The sequence below is a fragment of the Megascapheus bottae genome, chromosome 5, assembly GCF_031878675.1.
Source record: "Megascapheus bottae isolate mThoBot1 chromosome 5, mThoBot2.hap1, whole genome shotgun sequence".
NCBI classification, from domain to species: domain Eukaryota; kingdom Metazoa; phylum Chordata; class Mammalia; order Rodentia; family Geomyidae; genus Megascapheus; species Megascapheus bottae.
Window position 1 is genome coordinate 72,540,135 of NC_143513.1, and position 21,825 is coordinate 72,561,959.

The 21,825-nt window shown below is 34.5% G+C and overlaps 1 protein-coding gene across 6 annotated transcripts in view; it reads right to left on the reverse strand.

Annotated features, from left to right (window-relative positions):
• Window positions 1-21,825, reverse strand: part of Cnot4 (CCR4-NOT transcription complex subunit 4) — a 101,682-nt gene that overhangs the window by 16,305 nt on the left and 63,552 nt on the right. For 4 of the 6 annotated variants that reach the window (XM_090333359.1, XM_090333358.1, XM_090333356.1 and 1 more), the window contains exons 8-10: window positions 17,611-17,668; window positions 13,988-14,237; window positions 10,459-10,956 (exon numbers count right to left, since the gene is read on the reverse strand). In XM_090333359.1, coding sequence (XP_090189485.1) covers window positions 10,459-10,956; window positions 13,988-14,237; window positions 17,611-17,668 — 806 coding nt within the window. Of the gene's footprint in view, window positions 1-5,248; window positions 5,485-10,458; window positions 10,957-13,987; window positions 14,238-17,610; window positions 17,669-21,825 lie in introns of those variants that run through there. The other 2 variants (XM_090333360.1, XM_090333361.1) reach the window with 1 other exon arrangement.

A 21,825-nucleotide genomic window follows, 5' to 3' on the forward strand; every position in this document is an offset into this window, starting at 1 on the left:
CCATCATCTTTCTTTTCTCTACCTCTACATCTATATCAGCCTACACTGTAATTTATTTCCAATGTACTTCTAGGCTTATTCTCACAGATTTATTTTAATCTCTCTCTCTTTCACAAGCTCCCAACTCTATCACTCTCATTTTCAAATAAGAATGCATTGTAGTTAATACTGTTATAAGCCTCCTCAATCTGTTTTCATTTTCTCTAACCTTTCTTTCTTTAATACTTTCATTGCTTTCAAAAATCAGGCACAAAGATATATTCCATCTCTCTAAAGCTAAACTACATCATCTCAAGAGCTTATTTCCTCACCACATCCAAGGAAGTCTGTTCCTACTATATTAGCCATCTTCTCCAGTGTTGTCACTTTCTTCCTTTGAATTGGCTTTACCTCTTCAAACATTTATACCTTTGACATATCAAAACAAAGCGTAAGATCTACTACCTGTCTTGGTCACATCTTGCTTTTTTTTTCCTCTTTGCCTTTATCCTCTTATCTAATATACTTAACTTTTCCTCATTAATTCTAGGAAATCTAGGAATTCAGGATTTTTTTTTTAATGAAATCCATCCATCCATCCATCCATCCATCCATCGAGGGCCAGTACTGCAGCTTGTTCTCAGGGCCTGGATGCTGTCTCTTAGGCTAGCACTCCAGCAGTGAACATAACTTTTCCTCTAGCTTTTTGCTGGCTAACTGGAGATGGACTTCCTGCCCAAACTGGTTTCAAACTTCAGTCTCCATATTTACCCTCCTGAGTAGCTGACATTACAGATGTGAGCCACATTTTTAAATGTCACTAAAGAACCAACCTTTTCTCATATCTCATGTCTTCTAATTTCTAACAAAATTGCTTCATCATTCTAATAACTAGTATTCTAGTCTAAGCCAACTAATTTGCACTGGCCAGTAATGAAACTATTTTCTAATTTGTCCTAACTGTGTTGAAATACATTAGCAAATTTGTGTCCATAAAATGCTACAATCGGGTTACGCCAAGCCCAAGCCCAAACACAAATTCTTCACTTCTACCGTGTAAGATTTACCTCTTTTCCTAATTTTCAAGGCTTTGGGCACTTATCCCAGCTTCCTTGTAAAAACCTATATATCCCAGGAGAGGGTATCTTCTTACTGTCTTCTTCCCTCCTAATCCCTGCAAAATCATACTAATCTTTCCCTTTCTGGCACATGGCTTAGTGAGTTATCTCTATGCGGACTTTACCCTTTCATCTAAATTTGTTATTTTCCAAAGTCAAAAGTCCTATATACTCTTTATATGAAGCTTATCTATATCAGCGTACTTTTAAAAGTCCTACCTTAGTAGTGGTGTCAGATTTGCTCACTAAACATCACATGAGATATTTAGCTCAAGGAGGCACAGAATAGATGTTTATGGAGTGAAAAACAGACAACTACTAGCACTGAGGGCATATAGACTAGCTGGATACCAGATAACAGCCAATTCTATAGAATAAGGTATATGTGTGTGCATATGCACACACATGTAATTGTTTTAGGTTAGCACTTATTTATTTATAAGATTACTTAAAAAGTTACCACATTTTCATCTCTTAAAGACAATAAAGCAGATTTGGGAAAACATCACAGTCATCTCCTTCCAAAGCCAAAATATCTAAATCTTATAATGAACATAAGAGGAAACACCTTCCAGTTTATGTCTACATATGTAAGCATTTTGTATGATTTTTCGATGCACCTAGATTCCATTCCTTTCTCTTAGCTTTTGTGACAATGCTCAATAGGTGTACTGCCTTATAAACATATGTCATTAACAGTGAGAGCGCTGACAGTTTTGAAAGTTCTTGGAATTCATACAAATAAGAGCTCTATAAGAAGAGATGCATATAGAAAAAGTTTACTAAAGTGATTACTTTACAGAAATATATACATACAAGGCTCTACATTAATTCTTAAGATGCCAAGAATAAGACATGAGCATATCATACATAAATTAGAATGATAAATGCATGTCATTCCTATTCAGATTTTCTTGCCAATTATCATGTTTTAAAATTTGGAGTATAGTTATTCAATTCTTGGTTGCCATTATCTATCTTAGCAGTTGCTGATAAATGAACTTTAGACTTCTATAGCTGTTATGATTAAAATGTACCAAGAGATGATATGATTAAAAAAAATGTCAGGGGATTGGGTGGTCAGGAGGAGGATAGTGGGAGAAAATGAGGAAGAAGGTAACACAGTTCAAAAAGAAATGCATTTATTACCTAACTTATGTAAATGTAACCCCTCTGTATATTATCTTAAGCATAAAACTTATATTGAAAAAAAAAAGCAATAATGTCAAAGTAAAGTGCTACTGGACTACTGTCCTTGATGACAGGGTTTGTATTTAATCAATCTTGTGTCCCTTAAGATCTGTCTCAATTACTTAATTAGTGCTTTGTTAAAATAAGGAATAATATACAACTGTAGCACCCCCCCTCAAAAAAACCAAAATGCAATGGTAAAATGAAAAGGCTAAAGTATTACTAATAAAATATTTTCTAACAATCTAAGAAAATAGAGTCAAGAGGCACTTCATATCATGTAACTAAAATCATTCAGGAGCACTAAAAGGATTTCAAAGGCAGCAGTTCTTTACCTATTCTTTTCCTTTAAGAGGGGTTGGTACTAAAACTCTTTATAAATCTAGTAATTGTGGATCTTCTCCTCTAGGAGGAAAATGAACATATATACATTCACACAAATCCACAATTATGCACATAGTTGTAAGGAGTTCCAGATTTCAGGTAAAGATTCCTGTGTTAGAAGGAAAAAACTAATCATTTTATAAAAGTTAATAATATAAAAGTAAAGTTTTCCTTGTTTACGATGTCTCATATACAAATTTATCAACAAAACAAACTTTTAGAATTTCTCATTTTCATCCTCTTGATTTTAATTTTATTTTTTGGTGACACTGGGATTGAACTCATGGTGTTCTATCAGTGGAACCAAGCCTCAAGCCATTTTGCTTTTATTTTTCAGATAGAGTCTGGGCTGCCTGGGCTGGCCTTGGACCAAGAGCCTCCTTATCTATTTTTACCTCTAAAGTAGCCAGGACCGTAAGTGTGACCACTACACTACCTTGTGTTTGATATAGGGTCTTAACTCTTTGCATGGACTGATCTGGAACAAAGATCCTCCTACCTTGGCCTCCCAGTAGATAGGGTAGCAGACACAGACCACCAATCCCCAATAGAATTAGTTATTCCTTTGAATGTTACCACTATTTTGGCTACAATTTGTTTACTACACAAAATGATACTTTCTTATGTGATGTACAATTTCTTTAAAGACATCTAAAAAATATCAAATGAAAAAAAGCAGAAAATTTAGGTCTTAAATGGTCTAAATATCAGAAATTGATGTAAAAAGTTTTTAGCCATTCTATTTAAAAATGCAGATGCTGAAGTCTGCCCCCAAAGCATTCCTCTGATATATGGTGTACCAGGAAGTAGGGAGGAAAAGTAAGCAGGGAAACAGCTTTGGGAATCTATCAGGCCTCTGTACAAACTCAAGATAGTTCTGTACAATTTATAAACAAGAAAGAAAATGAATAAGAAGTCATATCCCAACAGTAAGCTGTATTCTTCCAGCACCAAGAAGTGAGCTAATCACCTACTAGGGAGGGCCCTTGAAGAAAACACAGAAAATGCAAGGCTTACATGGAAAAAATGTAAGTTGGAAAAAGTCATGAGCTACAAGAAGCCAGACATGTTAACAAGCCCCATGAGCCTTACCCCTACAGAACACAAGCAAAGGCTTTGCCTTTTACAGCAAAACTGAAAAACATAATAAATTATGCTAATGTTCACTACATATACAAAATTTTATTGTTATTTTCTAATACAGTGATTTTTTCTTATATTAAAATCACTTCTAAATGGAATAGATTAACATTGATGATGAATTTTATAAAAATAATTTAAATGCTTAATTAGCTACTTCTGCACCCTCAAGTTAATCAAACCAAATGTATCTAAGAACAGATTTTAGATTACCCTAACATATATCAGGATAAAGCCATTTCATTTTTGCTTTATAACTACTAGAAAGTAATCAGATTTCATATTGGTATAGCTTTAAAAACTCCACCTCCATATAACATGAGTATTATTTCCCAATAAGGTGTTTGTTACTATTTTAAGTCACAACTTTTTTAAATCATATATTCCTCCCATGTCTTCTAACAAATTAAAGTAATCACAATTGTGTTTTAAAATCTCAAGAGGAGGCCTGACCTTCCTTTTCTTCTCACATGCGTCATTTCTATCCATTGCTCAGAACTAAGTTTATCTTGTTTTTCAGATTAATTCAAAAGTATTTCAGGAAATTTCATATGATCAAAAATCAGTTTACGTTATGTATTAATAAAGCACTCCATTCTACCCTGTGGTTATCTATTACAACTTACATGGCCTAATGTTAGAAAACACTCAATCTCTTCTCTTCCACTTTAAGTCTCATTTTGGCCAGATAGTTATACTCTTATTATTCCATGTCAACAATTTTTTAAACAATGAAGTTTTCAAACAGGTATCCCACTGAACTGTTTGTTCAATTAAGAAAAAGTTCCACTATGACAGCTGCTACTCACATACAATGTTTACCCCATATTCAAGTTTTTTGATAAGTCAACTACAAATTGAAATTCTGTTTTTGAGGCATTTCCTGGTATACTAGGCAGTGCAATAGAAAAGAGATTATATTGCATGAGGCCATAATAATTGTTGTTTAACCATCTATGTATAATTAACAACCATTCAAACGGAAAGTGCAAATGTGCAAATGAGAGTGAACAAAACAGTTTCTACAGAAGTAATGCATAATATATGATATAAATCTAGGCAACTAAAAACAATCTCGATAACATCCTCTAAACATTAAATGACACCACCATTTCTTTTTGTATATGTATCTTTCTTCAAAAGTTTTCAAAGAATCCAACAGACATTATCTTCTTAATTTTCAAGTTTTTCAAGAGTAAATTATGATATTATCATTTTTTTCACAAATCAGAAAACAACTATCATTGCTTTTGCATATTTTAAGTAATAGAGCCAAAGTAATAACAATTCTAGCTAATCTCATCTGGGATCTTAATTAGTACTATGAGTTAAGAATAGTATCACTCATGAAAAACAATGCCAAAATTATTATGCTCATAAATTATGTTAAAGGCCTAATGAAGAAATACTTTAGCAACTATGAGGTAACACACTAGTTGTAGCCACAAGGAACGTTTATATTGGCTCTTTTGAGTGTATACATTAAATGCAAAATCAGAAAGGAATCATGCAAAAATCCGATTGCCCATGCAAGCACCCCAGAGTCTAATCCTCTCCTCTCAGTTCTGTTGTCAGGCCACAGTAGTGTGGAGACTTGTAGGCTGCTGTCCTTGTTGTAATGAATGGGAAGAGGCTGACAGTGGCATGGTCGAAACCTTCACCTCTTCTTCCCCTGTGGAAAAGTCAGTCATGGTCTAGTTACGGGTGACTAGATTTGTTAACAGTCCCTTTAAAAATGACTTCATTATTTGGAATACTGACACAAATATAAAATACATGCTTAATGGTTGGAATCTGGATGTGAAACAAGACAAATTTTAAAATATACTTATAAGTATCTAGAATGTAAACTCTAAACATACCCTTAACTTTAATATTATGTTATAGGTAATATCAAATAAAACAGATTCAGATTGCAAATATACTACTAAAACCAGAACAGAACAGAGAGAAAAGAAAGAAAAAGGATCAAAAAAGCTTTTCTCTTCCCAGCCAATTGGCACTTATAAATACAAGTACATGGCAAAAAGTAATATTTCGTGAAAAAATTAAAACTACATTTATGGAAGCAAAAAATTGATTTTCAAAAGAAGGAAATTATAAAGCTATGTTTTAAAAGCATGATATGCATTCTGAAAAAATGATATAATAGCTATAAATAACTTAGTAAACAAACATATAACATCTGAAATTTAATGCATACTTCAAAGTAAGTGAAAAATAATAAAATGCTAACAATACAATGATCCAACTGACTGAAAGTGAAATGACTACTGCTAAGTCAGAGAACTATACATGAATAAAACCCAGTTATCATTGATAATTTTACTTCAGGTCAACTCTTTGACATGATTCAAAATTCAATTCAGTCAAGTCACTGTGAAAATAGTTAACCCAGAATCAAAAGTTTAAAGAAAATATGCCCTCTTGAAAGTAAAACTTAAATTAACAAAAACTTGAAAGATTCCCTCAAAAATTCAGCCTACACAATTTTAAATATTTTTGAACTGCATCTTGAAACAATGTTACTTACAAACTTATTTTAATTACTATTTGTTTTCCAAATAACTTTAGCATTATGGAATAAAAAACATCTTGGCAAAAAATTCTTCAAAATGTCTGCAGAATTACACTTGTGAAGATAGCTTAACTGACAAAGTTCTAAAAAAAAAAAAGTCTTTCAATCCATAGAACAGGCTATTTCATACTTTTTCAGTAGATGGGCAAAGTGCCTAAAAACCCCAACTACTTAGCCAAGGAGATCATGAAAGGCAAAGTTTAAGAGAGATTTCTTAGTGAGACCATAGTAAAAGATTGATTTTTATCAAGTCAAAAACTTTATTCTATTTGTTTGTATTTGTCTGCAATAGGCCCCACTCCTGAGCTGGGCCAATTCGTCTCAGGAATAGATACTATTGATTCAAAGGTACTTGTAAGAATGTGAGAGCAAAAAAATCAATTATTGTGGGGAAGCAAGCCAAGTTAAAGCACATGCCAGTGATCTTCAAATTGTGAAGGAGAGTGACATCAGTGTTGTAATGTAAAAATATTTCCATTACTACATTTGAGATCTAGAATGTTGTCTTATTCTGTTACTTGAATGTGAGACTTCAACAAATTATTTTATGCTTTCTGGAATATGGCTTTGCTATTCCTTAAATAAAGACAGTGAACAAGATAAGTCTCTTTCTTTCTTTGGTAGTACTAAAGTTTGAACTCAGGGGCTCTCACTTAAATATGCAGGCATTCAACCACTTGAGCCGTGCCCTGACCCTGAAAAGTCACTTTTTAGAACAATGGAACATGGTTTCAATAAGTTAAAAAAATAGATGGCTTTGTTGTAACTGCCCACTAATCAAAGTCCCCCAAGAATACTTATTTCAAAAATTCTCCTAAACTTAGCAAACTTACTGTGTAGCCCTAAACACTGTTAAAAAGTGTTGATAATAAAGGAAATACCTAATTTTAAATATGACAATGTATTCAATTAGAGAAAAGCCAAATTTCTGTCAAACTCTTTTGACTATCCTTCCCATGACAGGTTTCAGATATAGAATTTTTAAATAATTAAGACAAAGATTAAATAAAAATAGCTGGCATCTCTGATTTGCTCCTAGGGGTCAGAGACCCTATTTCGTTCTACATATTTAAAGAATACACATCTTTCCCAATATAGAATTATAATATCTTAGCAAGTCCCACTAAAACAGAATGTAGTTTCCATTTCTGAAGCATTTAATTAGGTATCATGATAATAACTAAATGATACAAATTGAGCCTCTTTTAGTAGTTCAACTCAAGTTCATCTGAGGATAGGGACAATGCTTCAAACTAGACACTGTAAAGATGTATGTAACATTCCAGATTTTTACTGTCTTTTATAAAGTAGTTACTGAAAATCCTAAACCATTTTGCTATGCTTGAAAATATTTTGCGTTGAGGCTTAAAACATTCAGTGTGCCAAGATATCTGTCAAATCTTTATATACACCATGACAGAATTCTTGTGTGACTGATAACAATTTAAAGTATTTTGGTATATTAATTCTAAAGTTTCCATAGTCTTCAAAACATTAAAAATAAAAAAAAATAGTAATGATTAGCCAGGAGCCAGGCACTACTTAGCTCACGCTTATTATCCTAGCTATTTAGGAATCTGAGATCTGAGGAGCACAGTTTGAAGACAGCCCAGAGAAGGAAAGTCTGTTAGACACTAATCTTCATTTAACTACCAAAAAGCCAGAAGTGGAGCTGTTAGAGCACCAATCTTGAGCAAAAAAGCTCGGTGCCCAAGCCTGGAGTTCAAGCCACAAGACTGGAGCCAAAAAAAACAAAAAAATCAATAAAACAGTAATAATGTACAAGTTACTATTTAAATATCAAGCAAGTATGGCTAGCCAAAAGTGAAAGTCTGAAATAAACTGTCTTCACTCCCCATCAATAATGATTCAGAACCTCAAGCTGGTGGCGTTTTTTAAGATCACTGAAAAAAATTTTTTTTTAATTCTCTATGGTTGAGTAGATGGCAAAAAGAAAACTCACAAAGATTTGACCCTATATAAATAGAGGCATTTTAGATGTAGATATTAAAACAACTGCACTAACAAACAAGTGATTTCTCATTAATAGTGTGGTATTTCCAAGGTATCTACTGGCTTGAAGTATTTGAGTTTAAAACTGCTCTTCAATACCTATATACAAAACAATGACTAAGAAATTGAAAAACATATTATTAATAATGGTCATGTAATATGTCAAATTTAAGTTCAAAATAAAGACAGCTCAGAACTTAATTCCCAAATCAAATCCACACTGTTCTGCCTCCCTTTCAGAGCTTCCATCCTCTTATACTTACATTGTTACATTGTTACCTTGTTATAGAAGGTAGTACTGCTTTTTAATATAAAGACATACCAATGTCTGTCCCTATGGCCTTTTTATTCATGAAGTTTCCAACAGCATAAAAGATCTTTTTCTATTTCCCTGATGCTAGTCCAAAGTCAAGGTAACACACTACAGGATCAATTCTTTTTTTTTTTTCAATGTAGCCTCCCCAACAATTACAGGCTATCTCTTGGATTCCAGTACCATGTATACAATTAACCATTTTCATACAAGATTTTAATTTTATCTCTTCAAGTTCATGTTGAACTACCTGAAAATAATATTCATATTTTATATACCTTTTGTATTCCACACCCAACCTAGTCCATTGTTGGGCAAACAGGAAGTGAAATATTAATCATTCTAGTTTAATACTTTTTATATGTTTAAAATATTTAGGGGAACTTAACTTTTAATGTTATAATCAGTTAATAGACTACTAGCAATTGAATTGTCATCCTTCTAAATGATTAAAACAAAGCAAAATAAGACATTCTAATATGCCATCTTGAATGGAAGAAAAGAAAAATGTATACAGAAATTGAACACTTAGTATTTTACAAGTGGTTATTGCCCTGAAGAAGAGGACTAAAAATATTACTTTGGATTACTAACTACCTGCCATAATGAATGAATACCATGAACTCAATGTGCAAATCATTGCATTAAGTACTCTGACTTATGTAAATAAACTTTACTGTATCAACTCTAATATCATTTTATCAACTGTAATATGCTAAGACCTAGCTACTGTCCAGAACAGAAATGTCATCTGTCTCAAAGAAACAGTCAAAGAATTATGGAAGATCGCTGTACATTCATCTACCTACCTTGCTAAAAACATGAGAACGATCACTTTACTGATAAAAGTACACTATTCTGACAATGTGCCATGCCCTATTTTAAAGGTCATGACAAAGGATAAATACAAGTTATATAACTATGGAATAGAGTAAAGGACTATTCTAGTCTACCTGAGATATTTAGGAGGGAAACAAGCACTTTTTCATATCATCTCCAAATCTCAAATCAAATAAAAAAGCTATTAATAAGAATGGCTCCCTTAGAACACACTTCACATAAAAAAAGTTACATAGGACTATAAACTCCAAAAGTTCTGAAACTTACAAGGGTAGAAGTACAAAACCAGAAGTATTCTGGCATCAAGTTTATGTTACTTCATATAAGCCTAATATTATCCATCAGTAATAAAAACAATCCAGCCTAAAAGGGTATCTCTCTTAGAATAAATTTTTCCCCAGAAATTGTTTGTAACATATGATATGTTCTTACATATAAAATATTTATTAACAGCAGAGTTTTAATGTGTGTATTGTGTGTATCAGTCAAAATTGCTCTAAGCAGTTAGAAAGTGGCTTTATCCCTCATGCTCTCATTAATTTTTTTACCACTTCATTTTTAAAATGTGAAATGAGAATTTCTACTATGGTGTTAAGACTTTATAGCACTGTAAATTCAGAGCCCATTTTCTTTCTGCATTTATATACCATATGAATGTTTGGTAATTATTTTATTAAGTAAAAGTCTTTGAACAATAACTAGGTGTAATACTCCACCATCCTTATAAAGCTCAATATTACAAGGTATCTATTCAATTAAAAATTTTTTAAGTTATGATACTTTCATAGAAAATTTGAACACTAATAATAGTACTCTGTTATTATTCAGCAGTTCCCTCCCTACCCACCCAACAACCTGAAAGCATAAATTCACGAATTCTTAAAGGTTTTAAATGAACCTACCTGCTATAGGGATCCCTCCCAGACCTGTGTTGTGCTGTGGCGGGAGATTCAAGTCCAAGAAATTACTATTTGAGGTGGGGTTTGCTGTGTGGTTCAAGTGCATGATGCTATTGCGTGGAAAGGCCATCCAAGGATAGCGGGCTGCCTGGCCTGGAAAACTGAACGAATTATAAACTGCTCGGTGTTGCTGAAATTGAGGAAACCTCTGTGGCAAGACTGAAAAGGTACTATTGAGAGAGTTGGCATTTGTAGATGCTGCAGGATGCAGGAATCCAGAGCCTGGACCTTTGGCGGTTGTAGTGTGTGAAGAGGAGTTCTGAAGAGATGTAGGTGAAAGGGAAGGTTGGTCTTGGACGGACAGTTCCTTCTCAATCAGGTCTGCTAAGGCTTTTCGAGTAACATCAAAGGGGTCAAAACCCAAGTCATCCTCTGGTTGTTTTGAAGAACCAAAGCCAAATGCTGCTTGCCAGTCTGTGGAGGATGATACTGGGATTGTTTCTATTGGAAAGAAATATAGACAGGAATAAAAACTGTAAGTTGGGGCCAGGAGTTTGGCCTAGTGGTAGAGTGCTTGCCTAGCATGCACGAACACCTGGGTTCAATTCCTCAGTACCACATATATGGTGAAAAAAGCCGGAGTGGTGCTAAGACTCAAGTGGTAGAGCTCTAGCCTTGAGAAAGTCCAAGGACAGTGCTCAGGCCCTGAGCTCAAGCCCAGTACTGGCAAAAAAAAAAAAAAAAAAAAAAAAAAAAAAAACCCTCTAAGTATACTGTGTGTGTGTGTGTGTGTGTGTGTGTGTGTGTGTGTGCGCGCGCGCGCGCACGCACGCACGCACGCGTATAGATCCTGGGGCTTGGACTCTGGGCCTGAGTGCTGTCCCTGAGCTCTTCAGCTCAAAGCTACCACCCTACTGCATGAGCCACAGCTCCACTTCAACTTTTCTAGTGGTTATTTGGAGACAAAAATGTTGGTCTTTAGTGTCTGGGCTGCCTTTGAAACTCGATCTTCATATCTCAGCCTTCTGAATAGCTAGGATTACAGGCACGTACCTGGCTATAAATTCACTTTGTGTGTGTGTGTGTGTGTGTGTGTGTGTGTGTGTGTGGAGGTGGGGGACATGGGGCTTAAACTTCACCTGGGCACTGTCCCTGAGATCTTCAGCTCAAGGCTACCGCCCTACCCTGGGCCTGGGCATTATCTCTGAGCTCTATAGCTCAAAGCTACCACCCTACCCTTGAGCCAAGTCCCACTTTTCATTTTCTAGAGTTTAATTGGAGATAAGAGTCTCAGGTCCTTTTGTGCCTGGACTGGCTTTGAATCTTGATCCTCAGATCTCAGCCTCCAGAGTAGCTAGAATTACAGCTGTTATACCAGGCTTATAAGTTCACTTTTATACTTAATAAATCTCTATAGTAATGATAGTTAAATAAAAGCAAGTAAATACAAAATCCATAAAAGCTCTAAGCTTTATAAGATTATTAATCATAAAAGGCCTCTGAAATTATTAAACTGAATAATAGTGATTTTGCTAATCAAAAGGAAAAAAGTATTTTATATCCCAAATTATTCTCAACTATTCACAACCAAAACCAGTAAGGCATTCAGATACAATAAAATAAAACATGTAACTGATTTTATACAATTTATAAAATTTAGAGTTTAATTGTATTTGTCAAAGACAAAGTACAACTTTTAAAAGATACCTTGTAAACTAAGAAAAACATGATTTAATATATACGCATTTGGCCAGAAGCTCATGCCTGTAATTGTAACTATTCAGAAGGCTAAGATCTGAGGATAATTCAAAGCCAGCTCAGGCAGGAAAGTCCATGAGACCCTTAACCAATTAACTGAAAGTGGCATTGTGGCTCAAAGTGGTAGAGTGCTAACATTGAGTAAAAAAGTTCACGGACCCCACCCAGACCCTGAGTTCAAGCTTCACAACCAACAAATAATCAATAAAATTACATATATATACATACATATATATATGCTTCATGAGTTCTATTCTATATTAACTTATGCCATAATTTTTATCAGTGTGTAAAAATGAAAATGGTGGTTTTTTTTCTGCTTCCTGGCTACCATAATGCATTCTGCTCTGATCCACCTTCCTCTTCATGATTGGTAGACATCTCTGAAACAAGCTAGGGAAAAGGGAGAGTCATACTTCTTCAAGAAAAAAAAAAGATGAAAACTAATCTGTGTTTTTTCTTTAGACCACTCGCATCTGAATATCATCTAGCAAAGGGCACTGAAGTTGTGGGCATTTGGTTAGTTGTCACTCTGCTTTACAAATCAATTAAAACATAATTTTCAAGAAGTTATAAGTACATTGGGCCAAGAGCATGGCCTAGTAGTAGAGTATTTGCCTAGCATGCATGAAGCCTGGGTTTGATTCCTCAGTACCACATACACAGAAAAAGCCAGAAATGGTGCTGTGGCTCAAATGGTAGAGCGCTAGCCTTGAAAAAGCTCAACTACAGCACCCAGGTCCTGAGATCAAGGCCAAGGTCTGGTCAAAAAAACAAACAAAAAAGGTTAAAAGTACAATTCTTATACAAATTTAGTAAATCATGTCAAATTTTAAAAAAGATAAAATGGTTTTAAAAACCACTGAACAATTGTTTGTTAAACTTGTCATTTAAAATATGATGTAAACATAAGCCATATAATTAATCATTGTTGATCTGAAGGTACTATATTATCTCTCATCACGTCTACTGTCCCTTGGTTATCTCATATTGTTACACTATCTCACTTTGTTATCTGATATATCGGATATAATTGTATTTGGTTATCTGAAATTGGATAGGGAATGGGGGAAAACAAGATGAGGAGTGGGGGGGGGGAAGGGAAATGGGGATCATGACATGTGAAAGGGTATCAATGTGTGGGAATTAAGGCACCATTTATCTGCCAAATATCTTGTAACCCTTCTATTAATTACAATAAAAATATATTAAAATAAATAAATAAATAAATAAATAAATAAATAAAAGGAAAAAATACAGATTTCACTATTAAAGAACTACCTCTGTCCGTTGGGAGCTACCTTAAATTTGACTACACAAACATAAATCCAATTAAGAGGCATGTTCTCAACAATTAGTATTAAGTTTCATGGAAAATTATATAACTCATGGCTTCTGGAGAAATCTGCTTTTCAACCAATCCATTTCTAGGCCATACAATAACTGATCTACTGTTAACTTGCATGCAGCTTAAATGTGCATATTTTTGTTTTGCCAGTCCTGGGGTTTGAACCCAGGGCCTGAGCACTGTCCTTGGGCTTTCTTAAGCGGCTCTGCCACTTGAGCCATGGCACCACTTCTGGCTTTTTTCTGTGTATGTGGTACTGAAGAATAGAACTCATGTCTTCGTGCATGCTAAGAAAGCATTATACTACTTGGCCAAACTCTCAGCCCAAATGGGCATGTTTTTATAAACACGAAGTGGAGGGAAAAAAAGATAAAAATATATCCACAAGTGCTTTCACATTAGTCAATCAAATCTCTTGTCACATACCTGATGTGAAGAGGCTCTGTGGTTCTGGTGCTGTAGGCCAGTCACTGGATGTTTGTGGGGAGCTGGGGAAAGGAGGAAGCCCACTTGGTATAGGGTTGGGATGGCGAAAATTGTCTGAGAATAATGACTGTGACTCTGTTCCTGCTCCTTCAAAAGGTGACCTTGCACTGTGATTAGATGAACTAATGGGGATGACTGGATTGGATTTTGATAAGCCAGGTGGTGGTGAAGGTGTATCACTGTTAGGTATCTAAACAAGAAAAGGGAAAAAAATGTATATTTATGCATACTGGTAAGTTATCATTTTAAAGGTCTGCAATTAAATACAATAAAATAATGATCTTTAAATTGGGGAACTTGAAGACTACTGAAAGTGTCCAGTTTGAGACAATCAACTAAATCACTAATTTAAACCTGTACTCTTCTCATATTTATCTATTTTTATTTTTATTTTAATTTTTATGCATAGAGACAAGATATCCTAGACTATATAGCCCATTCTGGTTTTAAATTTATTATTATTTTTTTTTATTTAGCCAGTCTTGGGACTTTAACTCAGGGCCTGGGCACTGTCCTTGAACTTTCTCAAGGCTAGGACTCTACCATTTGAACTACAGCACTACTTCCAGCTTTTTCTGTGTATGTGGTACCGAGGAATCAAACCCAGGGCTTCGTGCATGCTAGGCAAGCACTCTACCACTACCTCTTCTTTTAAAAATAAATATTATCACCTGAAAAAGACTCCTCTCTTTGAACAATCTTACTACTTTTACTACAAACAAAAGAATATTTCTTCAATACAGTATTCTTGACTAGGTGGGATATCACATGCATGTGACCTAGCACTGAGGAAGCATAAGGCCTGCCAGGGTGACATAGTCAGACAACGTCTCAACGACAACAACAACAACAAAAACAGTATGAACTATGAGAACAAGTTATTGGACATGTTCAAATTGGTAAGGAAAGTGAGAGACACTAATGACTAGAAAATTACATGATCTCTAATTTTCAATTAAACTATAGGAAAGTCTCATCAAAAAATAAGGATATGCCAGCTACGGTGGCTCACTCTTGTAATCGTAGCTACTCAGGACGTTGAAATCTAAATATCGCAGTTCAAAGCCAGCCCAGGTACTAAAGTCTGTGAGACTCTTTATCTCTAATTAACCACTAGAAAATAGGAAGTGACACTGTGGCTCAAAGGTGGTAACCTTGTGCTGAAGTGCTCAGGGACAGCACCTAGGCCCAGAGTTCAAACCCCACAACAGACAAAAAAAAAGGACATGCCATAAGTGGCGGAATGCTTCTTAACAAGAAGGTGAGAACTAAATAATAATAATAAATTATTGCTATTATTCTAATATTCTATTAAGAACATATTATTTATTTGCAGTAAAAATATTTTAATTATCATTAACATTACTAAAATTGTTCTTGTTTTTATTTTATTAGTAATAGTAAAATGAACAATGTGATAATTTCATGTAACTTCACTATATAGATTTTATTATATACTAATTATATTGCTAATAAAATAAGTTATTATTATTGCTATGTTTAGGGGGCTAAGATATAGTTCAGTGGTAGAGTACTTGTCTTGTGTCATGAGACCTGGTTATGATCCTAACCCTTACCCACCCTCAAAAGTTACCATGACAAGCTATCTTCGGATATAGGCATTTAATTCAGAAAGAATTCAAGGATGTCAGTGACAGCAATACAGTACTAGTCTTTGTCCTTCCATAAACTTACACAAACAAAAGATCTCAGCACTTAAATCTTAGGAAAATAAAAAGTGTACCATCAAAATATAGCATTTAGCAGCAAGGTGTTCACACCAAGGTGCTCAAACCTAGCCACCTAGGCACACACTCAGGAGCTACTCAGGAGGCTGAGATGTGAGAATCACAGTTCAAAGCCAACCTGGGTAAGAAAGTCTATAAGGAGTCTTATCTTTAATTAACCACCAGAAAACTGGAAGTGGCGCTGTGGTTCACAGTGGTAACAACACAATAGCCTTGGGCAAAAAAAGCACAGGGATAGTGCCCAGGCCTTGAGTTCAAGCCCCACAATTGACAATAAATAAATAAACAAACAAATTAGACAGATATAAAGTGTGAAGCATTTAAACCCTTATGATGGCAAAAATATTTCACTTCAAAATTGACATGCCAATTTTTGAGAAAAGGATATGCTTTTCAAGCAAACCATATTACATCAAGACAAAAGCATAATAGCAGTAGAAATAGAAAAATGAGTTAGTAAAGGGACTGATGTAAAATGTTCATATCTTTAAAAACCTGAAGGTTTTTTTAAAAAATAGATGGAGTATCAAACATGATATGATCAAAACATGAAATGGGTGTTAAAATGGGTGTTAATTTTATAAATACTTAAAGAGGAATATAACATTTTTGCTTTAAAAAACCAGTACTGATTGTACGCTGAAAATACATCCTTTACAATTACTCGTTTTTTCTTTATTAGTAGTTAGTTGTACAAAGGGGTTCCAATTCCACCAGTCAGGTTATGAGTACAATGCTTCTTGGGCAATGTTACCCCTTCCTTGGTTCTCCCCCATTTTTCATCCTCCCTTCCCTAGCCCGAAGTTTACAGTTCATTTTTACATAACATACACTGAGTACAATGAGTGCATTTTTACAAGTACTCTGAAGAAAATATTTTGTCAATTCAAAATATATAAGGGTACTATACAAATTTGAAATTCTTTTGCCAGCAAAGAGTTTTAGAGCTCTAAAGGTTTTTACTTATGTGGTGGGAAATTGGCCATTTGTTATGGGGGAGATTAGAAGTATGTTTATTTTACCAATGTAACAAAATACAGAAACTTTAGTGAAAAATACCAAAAAGAAGTTATCTCTAACTTAATTTCATAGTGAATACAGCTTTGACCATCCCAACTGATAAGTCATCTCAAAATCAACACACTTGGAGGAAAATGGATGGAAGCCACTAGGGAAAAGTACAGGGTGTATTTGACAGCAAGAAACAATGGAAAAGCCGCTCTTAAAGATATAAACTCAATACATGCTGGTCTAAGATCATTTCAGTAGAGCCAAGAACAACAACAGAAGCAGTCTGTAAGAACAATGATGTATTACATATGGTATAATAAGATATGGTCACACAGGTAATTTTGAGTTATCAAGAAAGAGTTAAATATGGTCTCTATACTCTGTTTAGGAAAATAAGGCTAAAACATTTAACAGAGTTGGATTCATCAAAAATGGTGCGTGTGTGTGTATGTGTGCGCACATGCACGCATGCAGTGCTTGAACTCAGTGCCAGGGCACTGTCCCTGAGCTACTCTTGCTCAAGGATAGTGCTCTACCACTTGGTCTAGTGCTCTACTTCCAGCTTTTTTGTGAGGGTTAGTTTATTGAAAATAAGAATCTCAGGGACTTTTCTGCCTAGGCTGGTTTCAAACAGATTTTAGCCCCCTGATGAGCTAGGAAAACAGGCATGATCCTACCCAAAGTATTTTCAATTGTTTCAGTATCTAAAGTGTTCTTCACTATTCAGAAAATTTTCACTTATGCAGAATACTTTATTATTAGGTTATGACAGATAAATGAAATGAAATTTTATCCAAATCTTACCTGCTGCGAATTATCACCATTCCCTATACTGAGAGAATCTGAAGGTTTGTCAATAGGACTGTAAAAAGAAAACACTGTATGAAATCAAGAATAAAACAATCTCATCACAATAAAAGCATTCTGAAAAACAGACATTTTGCTGTCCTAAGTATATGAGAGACTGTGACATACAACATTAAGTTAGATATGATGGACACAAACACATATAAGGTAAGATCCCTACCTTGAACATTATTCCCTCAATTACTTACATTCTACTCAGATTCTCTAAAATCAATGGCTAGAATAATAGCTTAATGGGGAAAAAAGAACTGCTTAAAACAGACACCATTCCAATTAACAAGTTAACAATCGAATTCATTACTTAGTTTTTCATATATGATAGATACATTCATGAACAAGGATTTGAACCAATAAGCAACCCATCTTTTTTTACTTGAATGACTTTTATTTGATGGAATGACTTTTATAGTAGACTATGAAATCTTATTCAAAAAAGAAATCTTTTTTTTTTTTGGCCATTCCTGGAGCTTGAACTCAGAACCTGAATGCTGTCCTTGGGCTTTCTCAAAGCTAGAACTCTACTACTTGAGCCACAGCATCATTTCAGGCTTTTTTTCTATGTATATGATATGGAGGAATCGAACCCAGGTCCTCATGCACGCTAGGCAAGCACTCTACCACTAGGCCAAACTCCCCGCCCAGCAACCCATTTTTTTTTTAAACTGGTGGGACATGGGGCTTGAACTCTGGACCTGGGCATTGTCCTTGAGCTCTTCAGCTCAAGGCTAGTAAACAACTGAGCCACAACGCCACTTCTGTTTTTTAGGCAGGTTAACTGGAAATAAGAGTCTCACAGACACTTCTGTGCCCGAGAGGCTTTGAACCTTGATCCTCAGATCTTAGCTCTTGAGTAGCTAGGATCACAGACTTAAGCCACTGATGCTCAGGTAGCAACCCATTTTTTTCTAAATTCTTGGCAGGATAACAAGTTATTAGAATGTCTTTTTTTGTGGGGGGGGGGGTCAGTCGTGGGGCTTAGACTCTGGGTCTGGGTGCTGTCTCTGAGCTCTTCAGCTCAAGGCTACTGCCCTAACCCTTGAACCACAGTGCCACTTCCAGTTTTCTAGTGGATAGCTTCATGGACTTTAGTGCCCAGGCTGGTTTTGAACCACAATCCTCAGATCTCAACCTCCTGAGTAGCTAGGAATACAGGTATGAGACACATTGACCAGCTTGGAATGTCTTTTGTTGGTGTTGATCATGGGGTTTGAACTCTGGGCCTAGGTACTGTCCCTGAACTCTTCAGCCCCAGGGTACCATCCTAACTCCTGGCCTGGGTGTTGTCCCTGAGCCCTTCAGTTCAAGGCTACTGACCTACCTCTTGAGCCACAGTGCTACTTCTCATTTTCTAGTGGTTAACTGGAGATAAGAGTCTCAGGGTCTTTATTGCCCAGGCTGGCTTTGAATCATGATCCTCAGATCTTAGCCTTCTGAGTTGCTAGCATTACAGGTGTGAGCCACCCTGCCCGGCTTGGAATGTCTTTTATGTAAAGTTCTTAACCATAAATTTCTTTTAATGTTTCTCTACATATCATTTCAAACCTTACAAGAGGCACAGTTATTTATGTACACACAAGAAAAAATAATGTAAATTAAAATCTCTAAGCCTAAAACACTGACCTAATGACATTTCTAGTAACTTAGCATATGAAAAGAGAACCAAAGGTAAGCATTATCACTCTATAGGAAAAAAAAATTAAGACTTCCAATTTCTCAAAATTATTGTATTCCCAAGAAATATATGCTAAGTTACTTCATAAGTAATTAATTTACTGGTACCACATTTAATTGCTTAAACAAATTTAACAAATGCATTAGCCAGACTGAATCCCAGGTTTCATCTTCCGATATTCTTGATTCTAACAGACTGCCTTCTGAGTCAGCTACCAAATTGTTAAAGAAAAAAATGCTGTAATGTAATACAAGTGGGTCAATTGGAGAACATTTCCTATGGGACTTCAAAATTGAATAGCAATGTAAGGTAAAGATAGTAAAGCAGACAGAACAGCAGACTGGAACAACTGTCTGAGATAAACGTATTACTCTTATAATCATATGGGAATAAATGTGAAAGGAAGAAGTTGAAAGGAAGAAGTAACAGAAATGAAAAGATATTATAAAGGAAAAATTTTATTGTCTAAATCATGGTCCATCTTCCTACCATTAAAGAGCAGTAAACAACAACTTTTAACATAAATTATGTCAGTCTTACTAATGTTCGGGACAATATGTAAATATTACTGCATAAAATACCTCATTCAAGGAGATAGGTACTCTCAGTTCAAGTAGTTACACTGTTTGGAAAAATCAAAATCAAAGATGTAACTTCTCTGAACATTTAAGATACTACTTAGTGAAATAAACTCCAGGAAATGAGCTGTTGTTGGTGGTAGTAGTGGTATTTGGTTTTGCTTTAAGGTTTTTTTTTTCCCTCCCCTTTCTGGAGGGTAAATGGGGGGGGGGGGGGTATACAAAGGGAGAGAGGTAGGGTAAAGTAAATGTTATCATGCTATTCAGTATACTCTATGTGTTAAATGATCTAGGTAGTTTGTGGGCAGAAATAGGATGGGGAAACTGGGAAAGTAAAGTATAACATTGTGCAAAAGAGAAATGTACTCATTACCTTACTTATGAAATAGTAGACCCTGTGCACACTTTAATAACAATAAAATTATTTTTTAACTGTAGTCAAAACCTTCATATGAAAAGATGTTCAGAATTGTGTTATAAATAATATCACCAAAGTGAAATTATATGACATAGACACACAGAAGACTGGCTCAATAAAGATTTTATCAAATGTATACAAATGAGTATTACGTATATAATATATAACTGTAAAATACTGAATTACAATATCATATAGCCCTAAAAATTATGGTTTCATGACATAGGATAAGTCATAATAATGTGTTTGTTTTCAAATGTAACAAATCAAAGTAATTTATATATAATGACATATATGCATTCACAGGGAAAAAAACACAGGAAATATACACTGAAAGGAAAAGATACAAATCATATTAAGTAAAAATTGCTATGTACTAAGATCTCACATGGTATTCCCTTTCTTCTACTTGCTTTCAGAAATTTTTCACATTATGTTTGATAAAAATAATACTGTACATTCAAAATACAACAAATGTTATTATCTCAAGAAGATAATCTAAATTCTGAAAGTTCTGTTATCAAATGTCTTGAAACTACAAACTCAGAATATGGCTTTACTAGAATGACAGTATATAAGAGCTGATATATCTGAAATAAATATTTACTACAATAACCTATTTCTTCTCAGCATGAAGAAATGGAAAGCAATAATATGGGAAATAACAGAGATCACTCATGAAAACACAAGGATAGAAAAGGGTAAATTAAAATGATGAATAGAAATGATTGTTTGTCCATCCAAAAAGATTTGTTTGGATTTGGCTTCTATTCCTATCCTTGACAGAAACAAATCTCACATAACTTAGTAAAGAGTAATTTAAGTCTTCCTTTGTAGATTCTTTACATAGTTCTATGTACGCGCGCACACGCGCGTGCACACACACACACACACACCCCACATATACATACCTAGGTATAAAATAGGTATTTAAATAGAAATAATCTAACATTTAAATAATCTCATTATAAAGGGAATAAATAGGAACTCAACTATCAAAATACAGAATATGTTTTTGAAGTAGACTCTGACAATGTTATCCAGGCAAGTTTTACCTGTCACTTCTGAAAAATGGCTCCCACATTACTTAGTACTAAACATGAGACTCTAATATTTAACAGCTAGGAATTAATATATCACTTAAACAAGTTTAATTTTACAAGAATTTTTACTTAAAAAGAAAACAAAGACACCAAATATTAAACTTAAACAATAGCATAGAATAAAATTTCAAAAATTTATACTCATTTAATTGATTTTCTGATAGGTCATAACTAAATTCAATCTAAGATATGAAGTGCATCATATCAGAATATTAAAGTTTTAAAGATCATGAACTTATTTAAACACTGACATATATCATCATCCACCCAAAACTGTGCTGAAAATGGAGGATGGAAGACAATTTAAAAATAAGATTTTGAGTATAGCATACTCTGTTTATTCACAAAATACAAAGCTAGGACTAGATAACCTTGAATATT